Raw genomic sequence first — 16,816 nt, 5'->3', positions numbered from 1 at the left:
CTAGGTTGATGTTGGCGTATTTACGTTGTAACCTTTATAAAGATTTGTTTAAATAATAAAAATGAAAGGAAGATATTTCATTCAAATATTGGTTTAATAATTTTTTCTCGTTATTACTGGAATAAACTGAATACAAAAAGTCATTTCAATACGTTTCTTTAGAAGTCGATTTCAATGAGCTTTTTAAATTAAAATCTCTTACAACGTCTCGATTTCATTTCCATTGATGAAAGTCGCAAAACGAAGTGCATTGAAGGTCATTGGAATTCTTTCCCGAGTCAGAGCCAGTCTGAAAGGGGCCGGATCGTGAAGTTGGAACGTGATCAGCGCACGTTTTCAGGCACAGGTGAATTGGCCGTGCTTAAAAAGGCGATTAGGTAAACAAATGCAATTCGAACAGAATCACTGGTTGTTGTGAAAACATATAAAACATGGCATAAGCTTACATGCAAGACACATTTGTCAAATAAAATTACCGAAAAAAATGTAACAAATTAATTGTAAACGATTTCCAAAAAGCTCAGTTGTACAAGGACAATGACAAACGCCTAATGACGGACAGTCTGCCATGCGAGGTTGACACATGGACACGTACTTTTGGCCCCAAGTCCGGCATGTAGAGAAAAGTTATTTGATTGTCCCACCTAATTGAAGAGTGTGATTCCTTGGCTCCATATAGTGAGCGTGTAGGAGCACCGCACGATATGAGAATTGTGATTGAGCACGGCAGCAAGATCTGGGTTTCTTGTTCAGATTTTTGGAGGAAAACAGGATTGTTTTATTGTATATAGTAATGGGTGGTGTTTAGTAACCGTTAATTAATGATTATTTGGAGATCGTGAGATGCGGTCTGGTGTGACATAGGTTTAGAAAAACATTTTCTTTATCGTGCCAACGTTTCGATCTTTATTGAGATCATCTTCAGAGCTCAAAGCGATTGTGTTCTGTGTACATGTGTCATTATTGTACGCCGTGTTGAGAGTCATTGGCTAATAATTGGCAGTATAACCCCATTGTAAAAAATTTCTAGCGCTCCTTTACCCAATCCTCAGTATGCCTCAGCGGATTTGGCAGTGGCATGAATCAGACGGACTTATTTTTCCTAGGTTTTAGTTATTTGCATATTACATTTTCATTTTTAATCAAGCCATACTTCCAATACACATAATTCATCCACTACTGTCAGTTTTCTTCCCATGTGGATTACTTTTATAGGATTTGTTTATTTTTTTCTCTTTGACACTATTACAATTGTTGATTTATCTGGATTGAATTCCAATGGATTTTTTCAAAGGGCCACTTTTCAACGAGATTCATTCACCTTCCAATTTAGCTACCGAGTATAATGAAAAATGTTTTTTTTTGAGAATAGATTAAAAAAAATTAGATTCATGTCCGACCCTAATCAAGTAAGAAAATTTTTTAATTTAACTTAATTCAATTATATGTAGTTTACTGCCAATGTTGTGAATGTATTTCATAATTATATCATACATTAGTTGATTCGTTTTTAGGTAGGATAAAAAATGATAAGTATTGATATTAGCTATGAAAAAAATTACATAAATTAAAGACTTCCATTAAACTGATCAAATTTTCTATTTTAAATAATTCGTATTAATAAAGTTTTTTTGGGGGAGATTCAGAATTGTGTGTAAATTTCACATAACTAGGTACTGTTAGGCAAGTAACATAGTCATGTAATGGCAAGGTCCAGGTTAGGTAATAGGTCCAGAGTTTAGCAATGAAAGAGGAAAAGTTTCTTCAGTTCGATATTTGGCAATTATTTTTAACCATCAATTTATTGAGCTTCACGAACTAATCCTGTTTTTCTTTCCTAATAAAGATAAATAATGTAATTTAAGTAAATCCATACAATGTGGGGGTCTTGGGGGGAGGGAAGTATGTTTCCATAGGCTTCGGGGAAGACGAACTTTTGTAATCCAACCATATTTAATATGTGAATAAGGCTACATCCAAAATGACTGATACCAATTTAAAAAAAAGTTTGTGAAAAAGAGTTAGTAGTATTTTTGTACCAATACCAATTCTATTTGATTTTGACTTACAATAAAAGAAAAAGTAGAATTTTTAACTAATGATGAAGTTTAATATTTAATTAATAAATGTTTCTTTCTTTTTTCAGGATGTCGCATTCATAAATCCGGCCAATGTTGTCTTTGTTTACATGCTTGTGAGAGAGCTGGTACGCGGTGAGGAGGTGGAGAGCGAGCCACAGCTGCAAGCAGTCGTACTGACATGCCTCTACCTCAGCTACAGCTACATGGGCAACGAGATCTCATATCCTTTGAAGCCGTTCCTGGTCGAGGAGAGCAAAGACAGGTTCTGGGACAGGTGCCTGGTCATAGTCAACTCGCTCTCCAGGTCAATGCTCAGGATCAACTCGGAGCCGGCCTTCTTCACCGAGATCTTCACCGAGCTGAAGGCGTGCGGCTCCACGAACCAGGGTGTGCCCACCTCGGCCGCTTGACCCCCCCAACATCTCATGGTCCGTCTAAGCTTAGCCCAGGCGAGGGGCCGCCCAACCGTTCTCTAGATCTTCCCGGGGACTCTTTCCCCCTTATTCTAACACCGATCAATGAAATTTATCATAATTCACTCATTAATCCCGGGCCCCTAATTTATTTCTGTGATTTCTGTAAACCCTGCTTTAAACTTTTATTGATCAATTTTAATTAATTGAGTGAAATGTTGCTTTTTTAAAAGGATATATTTTAAATGAAAATCGTTGATAAATATTTGTTAAAATAATTTGTTAAAAAGCAATTCTACAAGCCAAAAGAATTCAATAAATTGATTAGTTTATGCTGTTACATTTTTCTATGGGAAAGTCAAGCTTAGCTCATGCATGACGATTGGTAGAAAGAAATTTCTAGGATAGCGAATACCGTTTATAGAGTTGATCAGGTCAGTCAGACACATTTTGTCAATAATCAATATTTAGTTTAGCTAATCTCTAAATGATTAAATTGGTGTTTTGTTACCAATTAATAAAGAGCTAGTCTAATGTGACATGGATTTGCTTTTATCCTTTTTATTCTCGGGTCCAATAGTGAACAAATGACTAATTCTAAGTCGAACCTAAATTAATACTGCATTAGGTGCATAGCAGATACTCAAAAAACATACTTCTGGTTATGTAGCGTGTGTATTATAAACAATTAAAATAAATATAATTAATAACAAACTATCTTCTAATTTGTGAAACAAAATTTATGATCAAATATTTTTAGCCAAATCTACATACGAATCTAATAAAAATGTTACTTTTATAAATTAAATTAGAATAAAAAGATAAATTACATTCAAAAATAACAATAAAAAAAGACGATAAGCAGGTGTGAAGAAAAGCACAACTGACCATATAATGTGTAAATATACATTTTTGTATTCATCAATATTTTTAATAAACTTTATTACTTTAAATGAACTTTAACTTTAAAGGTTTAAAATAACCCAAAATTACTTTTAAACTACTGTGCAAAGTTTATATTACAAATAGCTTTATGATTGTCATGATTTTATTACTAAATTTACATTTAATTTGTAATTTTGTTAAAATATAATGAAAGTATTAATTACAGTTTTATGAAAATAGATATTCAAAGTTGTAGGTGTTGGTATTGTTTTAAAATTAGTTTTGAAAATTAGTTGTCTGATCGTTCAGCTGATTCAATATGAAGAAGTATTTTAAAAAAATAGCATGTAAAAAAAATTTCTTGTCTCAAAATAAAGCTTCTTTTTTTCACTTCAATCATAAATTATAAACAATATTACAGTGTTTTCAATATAAAAGCAGTGCAGAAAAATGCAAATGCGTAACATAAATTTGAATGATTTACTAGTAACTTTAGTGAAGCTTTAAGTCAGGTAAAATGTTTAATGAAAATTTAATCTGTAAAAATTTTAATTTGAAGTTGAAACGGGCAAGACCACAATCAAAAGATTTACAAAAAATATCATATCTTCGTGAATGAAGATTGTGTTCCTCTTGACGTCTGTCTCAGAATTTAATGTAACTAATGAAAAAGTTTAATTGTAATGAATAATATTGAAGACTATCTAATGTCAAAACGTCCTTGTATTTTATAAAGTATGAATTCTGGATCATCCATTCAAGTCAAAAATTGTGATAAAAATTTTGACATTAAAAAGTGATTTTCAATTTACAAACTTATCATTGATATTATTTGATATTATTTAATTAAATGTTCAAAGTGAAATATTATAGACAAAGAGCCTGTTCAGCTTGAGTAGAAAAATATAACTGGCAATATAAATTGAACTATTAATGAAAGCAAATTCGTATCTACATTATATTTATCGATTTTGTTTAGCCTAGATTTATTGTACATTTCACATTCTTAATGGGAAGGTTTTAAATTATTAAAGATTAAAATATACTTGAAAAGTACACTTTATATTCTGCATAATTTAAAACAATAGGGGAAGGGTATATTGTGTGTTAGCCTGTCGGTTAAAAGGAGTACATTTTGTTGTGTGAATATAAAAAAGAATATATTTATTTATTTGTATGCAAATGTTTCTCTTTTTCATTTAATGTGTGTTCATTAATGATAGAGTTTAATGAATATAACACATTATATCTGTATATTGAATGATATGTTTGAATTGAATGTATATATGTGTATAGTGTAATTGTTTACTTAAGGTATATTTAATTCTTGATGTTTGATTTCATTCTTTGACATATGTACCCAATAGTTCACATGATGAACACTAAAATTAAAATTGTAATGATTTATTGTTTATGTGTGATCACCAGAATTGTTTTTAATTGATAATGCGCATTTTAATTGATTAATAATATTTATCTTTGTGTATGCATGTATGTTTCATAGCGATGATGGCTATAATGTTGAAGAGAGAATGCCAAAATGTGAAAAATACAATAAAACAAAAATTAAATATTACATGTCATTTAGTTTTGCCTTTGCTTTCTTTATATATTCTGCAAACAAAAAAGTAATTCTGCTATAATGACCATTTTAACTGTGTAATTGAGGGTATCCTAGAAAAGTAATAATGAATTAGGCTATGATAGGTGTAATTAGAAGAGATTAAAATGAATGTAATTTACTATATGAAAAGAAAGTTACCTCATTGAAAAGTATATGGTGGGTGTAGTTTAAATCATGAATTTTTATTATTATTTTCCTTTATATGAATGCCAACTTCCTCTTACTGCCGATTAAATTTAATTTGTTCTCGTGATCTGACCGTCCCCTTAGGAGTGGTAAATTAGTTCTAAACAGTTTTTAGGCCCGGAATTCACATCCTGCTCAAAATATTAAGGAGAACGAATATGATTAAGTATTTAAAAAGTAAAAAAAAAGAAAGAAAAAAATTAAAAAACCTCAAATAAAAAGGTTACAATTTTTCTATAAAGACTGTGTATATAAAGTTATAAGATTAATGTTGTTATTGTTACCAATCTGTAGAAAATCATAGAGTTAAAAAAGAGAAAAAATACATTCCTTAAACTCTTCATGCAAAATCAAAAGGATGTAATGACCAAATATTTACAGGGTATTTTTAAGCCTTGAATATAGTAGAATATTAACACAAACCATGTCCATTTTTGATTTTGAATTACAAATTTTAACTTATTTTTTATATTTTAAGGAAATCTTGTTTGTCATTTAAGTAATTGCTTTTATGTAAAAACATTGCTTGGAAATAGGGTATAATTCACCGTATTCAAGACAGAATACCCAATAAATTTTTGGTCAATACATTCTTAACAAAATGTTTTTTGTTTTTATTTTTCATTATTAAATAAATGTTTTTAATTTGACTTGTTTTGTCATGTTGATTTTTTTATTTATATTTAAAGGCTGGAAATGTGCAATATTTCTTTATATATTATATTTAAAAAACACTTTAAGGTAATGTAGGAAAATTTAGTAAGTAAGTGGTGGAAACTCTAGTCAGTCCTAAAAGGGCCCAATGACAGTTGTAAGCTGTTCAAAATGGGCATCCTGGAAGGGCCAATTATTGTAAATATAGTATGTAACAAAAGGAGTTGAGATTTAAACTGTTAACCTGCTAATTGGATGGCATATGCTTTTAACATCGGCATTTTTTCATAAATGAAAAATTGATAATGATGTGACGAAGGCCAAAATGAAACTCTTTGAATAGAAAAGAGAGAGACATTTTCAAAATAGGTTATTTTGTTGGTCAAATAAATGTGTCTTCTTATAATTTTGTAATATATTTTATGTTGGGCTTTTGAAGCATCTACCATCCACTTTTCTTTTTGTATGATAAATAGCAGTATAAAACTACAGTTTTTATTTCATCGGCCAAATAGTGTTAATTTAGCTTGTTGATAATTCTGTCAATCCTTTTATCACTTATATTGTTAATTATTTGTAAATTTTCATAGATTTGCTGTTTTCAGAGAGAGTGTGAGAGTTTGAGTGAAAGAAAGAAAGAGCGAAAGAAAAAAAAAATCATTTTACCAAAGAAATGTAAAATTCATTGTACATAATAATCGCATCGGGGGCATAAAAAGTTCACCTTTAAACCACAAAAACAAGACATTACTAATGTTTTTTATCAAAACTGTGATTTTTAATGATGTTAAAATGCAAATTGTGTAAATTCAGGAACAGGTATAAAGCTCAAAAGATGTTATTTTGGATAATGAGATTGTATGAATAACATTGCTTTGAAAGAACATTTCAAAAAAAGAAGAAATGATTTTAAACAAATCAGTCTATGCATTATATTAAGCGTACGTAAATTGTGTTAGAATTAGTTAGATATTAAGGACAACATAGAATCTATAAATTAATAGATCTTCTTGATATAATATGTATTTGATTTATCAAACATATTGTAGGAAATATAAATTGCTTCCTCTTCTTGTTTATTATAAAAGCCTTATAACTATCCACTCTAAAAACCACAGCAATTTTTTTTGTTAGTATCGTCTTACTAAGTGCGGTCCAGAAGCTCCGAGGACCCTGTGATACATAAGATAAAACAACATTTAAAAGGGTTGAGACTCTGTTGGGAAGAAGATTGTTGGCATGGGTTTTGAGAGTAAATCTTAATTCCCGGAGGTAAATAAATTTGACAATGGTACCTAATCGCTACATTCAATATTCCATTCAAATTGAATTCAATTGACATACAATGATAGAATGTAAACAATAAAGGCAATTAATGTTTACTTCAGGAAGAAGCAAATTATTGAAATTAATAACGAACCAATGACATGCGTTTTTTTTCAAATTTTTTCCATAACTTTGTCATTTTTGACCAATTTAAAATCGGAATGCACCATTGTTTCAGCGTATTAAATCTTAAATCCTTTAAAATGTGTTAGGATGTATAGAGCCGTATTTGAAATTTTGAAATGGAACTAGGTCTCAGGTATATGTAATTTTTCTTCAGAAAACGTAAAAATTTGAGACTAGACTAAAAAATATTAAACTCCCTAAACTTTTTTTTCTTGACAGCGTCATTGGTTTAATAGAAATTCAGCCGGGCCATATAAAAAGGACACCCTGTACATTGGTTAAAAATAGTATGCTTTTTAAACCATAGCCCCTTCAAATCTGTCAGATAGGCTAAACCCTCACGACTCGAAGGTGTTCCGTAAGTGTTGATCTTTCGCGCCGCCCTTAATGATAACGATATTAAAGTTATATTTTGTAATAAAATAACTAATTTAATTATTTTCTTGTATTAAACTGATTAAATCTCAAGTAACAAAATAAATGATATATGAATTATTGTTTTATCAAAGAAAATAATTTAAAAAACCAATTAACTAATTTGGAAAGTTGGTTCGAGAAAGGATTAAATTGAAATGATTTTCTTTATTAATATTAATGTTTAATTTAAAGAAGGTAAAAGGTTAGTAAAACTATATAAAGGCACTATATAAAGTCAAATTAATGCTGTGTTTTTACGTTTTTACATTTTAAGTCAACTATTAATCCTTATAGCTAAAAATAAATAAATACTTATACATATATTAATTTTAATTTATTGTATTCATAATTTGCAGAGGTAAACCATAATGTATCAAAGATTCAGATATTTTTTAAGTAGTCCTTTGCACAATTAATAACAAGTGTTAATAACTTTTTTCTATTTTCTTTGGCTTAAAATATGTTTTTGAATTTATGCCTGAATGATTCAGAATCGCAAGATAAGTTTTTTTAAATGTTGAAAACACTCAGTCTTTTATTTTAATTTTTTAGTATTCACAGCCGTCTACTTGAAAAGGAATGAAACTCCATTAGGCCGCGAGGAAAAGTGCCAGTGGAAGATTTATTACTAGCCCTTGTAGGTGCAACTTTTTTTTTCAATATGTTTTAAAATATTTTCCACATGAATATGTTTTAGATCTAAGTTCTGAAAAAAAAAATCAGGAAGTGTTCATATACGAGGAGTGCAATTGTTTATTTATTTAGGTTATTTCTTCGTTTTTACCAATGTCCGAGCTTGTCCCAAAAGTATTCAATGGGGTTCAAATAAGCAATACTGGCTGGGCATCTTAGGATGTAAATGTTGACTCTCAAAGGTACTTCGTAACACTGGTGGCAACAGTTGGTCTTTGCATTATTTTGCATAAACAAAAATTGCTAGCCAATAAACGGAGCAAATGGCACCACAACGAAGAATTTCTGCATTATATGATGTCCTATTAAAAATGTGTAACTACGGTTTTGCCTTCAAAGAAACTCCACTCCAGGCCATAACTGAACCACCTATGAATGCCGAACGACAATGTTGCATTATCTGTAGAACCCTACTGGTGCTCAATAAACTCAATGACGTCCATCTGGTGAATGGAGAGAAAACGAATATTGTCTGAAAATTAAACATTCCTTCATTACTGTTGGTGTCCCTTGCAAACTTGCAAACTCTAAGCGGTTCCGATGATGGTCTCTGGTAAGCGCTGGACCTATTTCTGGCTGTATGGAATGTACACTCACTTCTGCAAGTCTCCTTCATAGTGTTTCAGCACATATATCCCGCACAGTTTGAAATCTTTGAGACATTTCAGAAGTAATTGAAAAGAGATGTCTCAGAGTGTGAAATCTGATAAATTGGTCATCAGTTGGTCCCTTGCCCCTTGGGCGTCTCGATCCTGGTCTCTGAGTACACCTTTCAATTTCCTGGTACCACTGAAAGCCTGGCAATTGTCATTTTAGGCAAATTTGAAACTCTTGCAGTGTAATGCACGGGCAACTTGCTCACTGATTATGGGCATTTTTGCAAGTGTTTTGTTTTGTGCCACCAACACAAAAGTGAATAAAGGCATTTTTAAGGAATTAAATGCTCTTGATGATGATTTACATTGTGGAGATTTTATATCAAATTATGAATTAAGCAGTTTTGCCTAACTACTGGCCACAAAAACAAATGTTTTCAGTCTAATTATAATTATTAAATCATTTTTAAAGTAGTAAAACAAAAAACATGGCCAAAACATCAAATTTAAAAAAAAATCCAAATTTCATAGTGCGCCACTTTTTTTTGTGGAGCAGTATATTTCCTTTGAGAGCTTTGCACAAAACGAAGCAGAAACTTTTTGTCTTTGGATGTTTTGGAGAAACATCTTTTCAGAGCTTTGATGTTTTTATTTTGTCAGACAGGCCACTTGGATTCCCAAGAAGTATCATTCAAAAGCTCTGAAAAGTCAAAATGATACTTTTATTTCGAATAAATCTACTGCTTGAACCCCCAGTTTATTTTAAAGTGATTTTTGGTAAACAGTGATCCAGCAACTTTACTATTTCTGACAGTATTTTACATGAAACTGGTTGAGGGTATACAAAAATATTTTGGTATCCATTTCAGTTCGAACTCAATTTAAAAAAAAAAATCTGCAATATTCATAAATTATTATTCAGAATACTATACAATTAAATTCTGGGAAGTGCTTTTACTCTCTTTGATGCTGTGGAGTAAAGATAATTGAAAGTGGTCCCTTTGAAAGGAGTAAAAAGGCCATCCATTAAAAAATCAATCTTTCAATCACACTTAATGACTTACATCAATCACCCTTTGGAAAAAAAAATTCTAGCCACTCTTTGATATGGCACAATTATTGCTGCCTACCTTCACCTTTTTGACTATTTATTTAAAGCAACATTAAAATTTCATAGATGTTTTACTTCCTCTGCCATATTGGAGGGCTTAAGTCTTCCAGCCATTCAGTAAATAAGCGATCAAATTTTGTCCTGTGAAACAGACTCCCATTCTTCAGCAAGAGCGGTATAAATCTGTACAATTCTTGTTGAGGTGGCAAACAATGTCTACCTATCCGTCCCCATCATGTTCCGTAATACAGTATTCATGTCAGGTGCACTGGTCAATTCATTGTGGTAATCCCTACACCCACCTGGTCATCTGATTGTCACAAACCAAACCGGCACTCATCTGTGAAGAGAACAGCCATTCAAGTGTCCAAGCGAGATGCTGATTTGGGAAGTCCTTTTCTATGCCTCTCGAGTAATAGAGAACCTGATGCAGTACTCATTCTCACGAAGTCTTTTGAAAACTGTTTTAGAGCTCACCCTTACGTTAAGGACTGTTTGGAGTTGACTACCTATCAAGGAAGCTGTTTGACGGTTCCGTAAGTAATAATAAAATGATCTTCTCAAGCCGTTCAACATGATCTACTACTTCTACCTTGTACTACCTTCTCTTTGATCCAGATATCTGATGGCCCTAAACTGCTGTAGAGACCCATGGATTGTAGAGTGCATCACATCCAGGACTTGGGCTTTGTAACAGACACTTTCAACATTTTGGCTTTCTTTTGGCGTCCACTGTGGCCAAAACATATGCCCAGGCGATATCTTCGTTTCCAACAAAGCTTTTAAAATAGCAATTGATGATTACTTAATTACTCAAAATTACTGTTTAGTCAAAGAAAATAATTTTAAAAAACCAATTAACTCATTCGGAAAGTTGGCTCAGGAAAGGATTAAATTGAACTGATTTTCTTTAAGTATTATCTAAAGTGCGTAAAAGGTTAATAGCAATCTATAAAGATAAACAAGTTATTAATGTTGTGTTTTTACATTTTAAGTCAACTATTAATCTTTATACCTAGTTATTATGTAAAATAAACAAATAAATACAACGGTTCGGTTTGTTTTTGTTGTTGAGCATCTATTGTATTGGGAGTGTGGTGGCTGAGTCATTATGGTGTTCAAATCTCCAATTTATAACGCGAGCAGTTACTGGTGTTAATCTCACCTTAGCCTTTGGATTTTTATTTGAGATTAATTTGATTAATTTAAAAAAAAAATTGGAATGTGATTCTGCCAACCAGTGGGTGGTAATTGGATGTTAACGGTTAAACCCTCTGACTCTGTTTATGAAGGGATAATTTTGTGTTTTGGATAAACAAATTTCGTATGTATAGGTGTACATCAAATGTAGGTTGAAAAAAATATAGCAGAATATTTATGTGCAGGCTATTGGAAGAAAATTTTTTAATTTGGTTATTTACTCATGGCCACCTAATAACAAGGATGTGTGAGATCAAACTACAACTTTATCACCTCAACTTCAAAAAGAAATCTCACAATAAGAAAAACTATTTTTGGTCATGAAAAAAAGATTATAAATTTTCTTTTTCAAAATTGAGTTTATTTCTTCTAGTAGTTGCATTTATCAAGTTGTAATAAGAAATTACATAACATTCTTCGAGATACAAAGAAACATTTGCAATATTCCTGTGAGATCAGACTAAATGGACCTGAGTTAATTGGCACAAACAGATGAGATATCACTTGCTATTAACAGGACTCATGGGACATTAATAAGAATGTTAGAATATTAAGCATTTCAGATTAAAACACATTGGATTTTCAATAAAATAATCTATTATTTACAATTTAACTAACAAAGATTAAAATGAAGTTTATACAATGACATAAAAGAATTGAAAATATGCAATAAAAATACAATAGTAAAACTAAAACACGTAATCCTAAAAAAAGTTGAATATAAATAACAAGTCTTATAATACAGAAAGCTTACAATGACACATTTGACTCCTTTTTTTCACTTTTTAAATCAATTAATACAATAAATTCCAATGTAACATTTAAACACATTTTCAACCGGCCTTAACTGAGATCTGTAGGCCTTGAAATCAATGTTAACAAATAACAATTATAGTGTGGTCAAAGACTAGGAAAAATGATGATTCTCAAATGCCTAAATAAAAAACAAAGAATAAGAAACAAGAAAAAAATCCCAAAAATATATAGAAATTGGATAAGCCGTATACAAAAACAGTCAAAAGTGTTTTTTTTTTGCTCTTCATCATTTATACACAAGTGTTTACAATATATTACATTTGGTTATGACAGTTGGTGACCCTTCCTGAGGTTTAGTACGATTGTCCTGGAGTCCCAATCTCTAAATATATATATATTAAAAAAAGAGTCCACTTTGGATACAATAAGTTACATGACTTTTACAAGCTATACATATATTACATATAATTTTCAGGTATCATCACCAAATATACAAATCACAAGCGTTTTACACTAATAAATAATAGTCCCTAAGTAAAAAAAGGAGAAAAAAAGAAACATTAAACACAAAAAAAGAAAACTGAAATATTACTCTGTCTCCGAAATTTTTTAGGAGAGGATACCAGTTCTTTCATACTTCCTTAATTTATTTCATTTTTATTTTTAAAGGCACTGACATGTTAAAGGGAATTGGAAGAAAATATTGATTGCACAGCCGAATATTTGGTGCGGAGAATAGTGGACAGCCTTCACTTAGGCCGTCTGAAGTATCTCAAAACAAGGTAGCCGAGTAGTCTAAAGACTATCAGGAATAGAATGAGCACTAATGTATTGGCCCACAAAGGTAGCGACGCTCCCTGAGAAGAGAGAATATCCACTACTGGTATGTGTGTAGAATTTTTACAGACTTCAAACTTTGACTGTGGTGCACATCTAGAATAATTTCAAATTAGAAAAAACAATCTTTGATTTAAGGAAAACAAAATTACCAAATTAGACTGATTACTTACAGAATTTTGGCCCCATCACTAAATTCGACGATTTGCATGTTCTGGTAGGCATAGTGGACCATGCTGAGGTACTGCATCCACTTGAGCCATGGTGGAATGTTTGTTGCAAGGTAGCCTCCGAACAACTGTGTGGCCAGAGTGTAGAGGGCACTTATTGTTATCGAAACCTGCATGTCCATGCAGCAGGCCCCAACGAAAAAACCGACGCTCTTCAAAAGAAAAAGAAAATAAATTAGATTTTGAATAAAATTGCGTTCTGCCAAAACATGTACTGACCTGTGCTACAATAGTGTTAAGAAGTAAAAATCCTAAAAGTGTAATGAATACAGTTGGGCTGTGCAGACCAAGCATAGGGTAGGAAATGATGTGGTACACAGCTGGCAGTGTTATGGTTAATGGAAGTTCTCCGACCATCTTGGCGAGATAATACGCAGACAATCTGTAAGCGCCTGACTGTCTTTCTTTGTTTATCACTTCTCTTTCTGGCGGAACTGCAAAGAAAAGCAACATAAACATTTTCGTTTGCTTTGTATAGTTAAAAAAAAAACTATCAACAGGATAGAAAAATTTAAATGGGCTACAGTGTTGGAAGAGATACTCCAACTACTTGAAGCCTTAAAATAGTGGTTAAACAAGTTATTTGTTCTCTTAAAATTTGACACTTTATATTTGTATTTAATAATATTACATGTATAAAAGGTTTTATAATAATTTACTATGTTTATTTCCATACTTTTTATGTTATATACTACTCTACTTTACATGCAAACAAATCAGAAATAAATAATGATTTTAAAAAATCTTTAAAAAATACCATGATTTTTAAAAGAGCAAATAATTAAACTTACAAGAAGAAAGAGCACCAAAGTGTGCGAAAAGCATCCAATAGGTAGTTGAGAAAAACATCCATCCTTGGATATCATGGAGGCTTTCTTCTGTTCTTTGTAATTGGAACCAGAGGAGACCTGCCATTAATCCTAGGGCGACGGTTTGCACCCAGTTGAGCTTTGAGAGCATCCTAGGGCGAGCCTCTTGGAAATTCCTCTGACTAAGGACCTTGAATTGCGTCCAGAATGTGGTTGGCCAATGCCAACTCATGTCGTCATCGCTGCAACTGACTGATGAGGAAGCATGGCTCTGGTTGTCGAGCCAAAGCGTCTTTCCATCTTCCTCTTTCATTGCTATAGTAGTGTAAACTGGACTGTGTGATTCGTTAGTTTCACCGAGAGCGACAGTCATGCAAACAGGATCTTGGTTATGTTGGCTGTTGCCATTTTTGGTCCACATGTCTTGTGTGCACGGACATTTGCCCACCTGGCCATTGGAATTGATTTGAGACTCATTATAATTGTTAAGGTATTTATCACAAACGTTGTTTTGCCCAAAGTACTCAGGAAGTAACTCTTGAGGATAATCAGGTCTGAGTCTTGCTTCACGGCTAGCTGAAATTATCTTCTCCTTCATTTCTTCACTTCCTTTCACTTGCTCCACTGTAATAATAAAAATAGGTTAAAAACAAAATAATTAAAATATAATATTTTAACATAACATTATTTTTTTCATACAAATAAAATCAGCAGGATTGTAGTGAGGGACTACAGTGAGGCCGATCCCGTTGAAGAAATCAACGACCCTGTGTGTATCGCCGAAGTAAGCAGTCTGGCCATTACAGAGCAGCAAGAGCTTGTCAAACATGTGGAATATCTGCGACGATGGCTGGTGAACAGTCACAACAACAGTCTTTCCTTCCTTTTCAGCATACCTTTTAAGGCAGCACATCAGAGAGTACGCAGAATGTGAATCGAGTCCTGATGTCGGTTCCTGTCAATGAAAATTAAGAGTTACTTTAACAATGTACAAACATGTACTGAGATGAAATATTTTTGTATTTATAATTAAACTAAATTTTAATTAGTTTAATTGGAAGAATAACAAAATTGGAGGGTGTTCAAACATAGAAGTTGACAACATAATGCCAGAAGTTTCCAGAAAATCCCATGAGATAGCATATAATTTGACTTTCGCTCAAAATTAAATAAGAAATTATTAATATTTTAAACTTAATTGTGTAATTAATATTGTAGGAATTTTGCACCTAATTGTCTGATAAAGGGTAATAAAACAAGCTTTTCCATTTTAATAGAGTGCAAACTACATAGACAATCTGTTTGATCTTTAAATACAGCAATATAATTTTATTTCTGCTTACAGTATATTAAATTAAACAAATTCAAATTGAAAAATTGGTTTGATGTTTGTCCTAATTGTTTTGTTATTGTTAGTTTGTTTATGCATGCTTTACTTACATCCAAGAGCATGAGACTTGGGTTTGTGAGTAGTTCGCAGGCAATGTTCGCCCTTTTCTTTTCTCCGCCGGAAAGGCCTCTTTTGATGTAATCACCGATAACTAAAAAGCAAAATAAATCAACCATGTAAATTTAGAGAAACACGAGCCATAAAAAAAGAGTATTACTTGTATCTTGGCAGTTGTTGAGATCTAGTACATCTATAATATGGTCCACATATTGCATTTTTTGTGAGTAAGTTAAAGTGTCCGGTAACCTGAGTAATGCAGCATACTGAAAATGGAAGAAAGAAAAATTAATACTTATTTCAGGGTTGAGGGAAGGACAAAATTTCAATTTTAATACTCACCTCAAGTGTTTGTCTTAAGGTAAGGTCAGGGAAAAAGACATCTTGCTGCAAAACGTAGCATATCCTTCTTTTCCATCTCTTGCTCATCCTTTCTCGATTCAGTCTGATGTTTCCGGCGTCCAGTTTCACCCTCCCTGCCAAACAGTTCAAGAGCGTCGTTTTTCCGCAACCTACAACAACAAATGTTATTAGAGTCTGAAGAAATAGCCAAGGGGTACAAAAACAATAAAAAAGGATAAAAAAATAAGATTATCCCATAAAATATTATTATAATATAAAATAAGGTTATTGTTTTCCATAAACTGAGTTAATTTTTATAATTTTTTATTGTCCTTGCTTGATGTTTCAGTGGTGGTTGTACCAAACTATACCATAGACAGATCAGTATGAGCAGAAATAACCGAACTACAAGTTTTGTTAAATGTGACACTTTATATTATGGCCTGATGGAGTGATGAACTTGTCACTGGAAAATTTGTTTTGCCTATTATCACTGTTTTGGTCTGATATCATTACTGAAAATGGTGATAATCCAAAATACATCTGAAATAACAAACCTATAAAATATGCAGACTAAAGGTTTAGTTTTTTGTGACATTTATATTATGGTGTGCGGGGTAATGTTGTAGTTTGATCATTGATCACTTGGGTTTGCTTTGGTCCTCACCCATCACTGAAGATGGAGAGAAGCGAAAATGTATCTCATAGAAGAAAACTATATAATAGAGGAGACCAGCATTATCAGAAACAACCAATATTTTTAATTGAAAAAGTTAGTGTCATGAGCGGGATTCGAACCCGACGTTTGGTTCAATACACTGCTGCTCAAACAACTTAAGCTATCGTGACCTCGATCCACTGGGACACCAACTCCTCATTTCAACCTACAACCTTTCAAATTTTCCTCTTTTCTGCCATCTTTCAAATATTGTACAATCATTATTCGATTTTCAGTGACTTATGAAGTGGCAACGTGGAGTGTAAGTTATAATTTATATAAACATTAAAGATTTAGGAATCTGGTATGATACTAAATTAATGTCCAACCTTCAAATAGGCTTCTATAAAATTTGGAAAAGGGCA

General features: G+C 32.0%; 2 protein-coding genes across 2 annotated transcripts in view; one reads left to right on the top strand and one right to left on the bottom strand.

Annotated features, from left to right (window-relative positions):
* LOC106672000 (cyclin-dependent kinase 5 activator 1) overlaps positions 1 to 3,712 on the top strand; it is a 66,425-nt gene extending 62,713 nt beyond the window's left edge. Inside the window, exon 2 of the mRNA XM_014403043.2 lies at positions 2,147 to 3,712. Within this exon, the coding sequence (XP_014258529.1) occupies positions 2,147 to 2,491 (345 nt within the window). The 3' untranslated portion in view covers positions 2,492 to 3,712. The remainder of the gene's footprint in view (positions 1 to 2,146) is intronic.
* Positions 3,713 to 11,953: 8,241 nt separating this feature from the next.
* Positions 11,954 to 16,816, bottom strand: part of LOC106671981 (ABC transporter G family member 14) — a 190,923-nt gene continuing 186,060 nt past the window's right edge. Inside the window, exons 3-10 of the mRNA XM_014403014.2 lie at positions 15,734 to 15,903; positions 15,552 to 15,657; positions 15,385 to 15,485; positions 14,644 to 14,899; positions 13,927 to 14,568; positions 13,355 to 13,569; positions 13,079 to 13,287; positions 11,954 to 13,001 (exon numbers count right to left, since the gene is read on the bottom strand). Coding sequence (XP_014258500.1) covers positions 12,818 to 13,001; positions 13,079 to 13,287; positions 13,355 to 13,569; positions 13,927 to 14,568; positions 14,644 to 14,899; positions 15,385 to 15,485; positions 15,552 to 15,657; positions 15,734 to 15,903 — 1,883 coding nt within the window. The 3' untranslated portion in view covers positions 11,954 to 12,817. The remainder of the gene's footprint in view (positions 13,002 to 13,078; positions 13,288 to 13,354; positions 13,570 to 13,926; positions 14,569 to 14,643; positions 14,900 to 15,384; positions 15,486 to 15,551; positions 15,658 to 15,733; positions 15,904 to 16,816) is intronic.

The sequence above is a fragment of the Cimex lectularius genome, unplaced genomic scaffold (genome assembly GCF_000648675.2).
Source record: "Cimex lectularius strain Harlan isolate CLEC.00 unplaced genomic scaffold, Clec_2.1 scaffold32, whole genome shotgun sequence".
NCBI lineage: Eukaryota > Metazoa > Arthropoda > Insecta > Hemiptera > Cimicidae > Cimex > Cimex lectularius.
The sequence above is the reverse complement of the archived record's forward strand: the minus strand, read 5'-3'. Positions and strand labels throughout refer to the sequence as shown.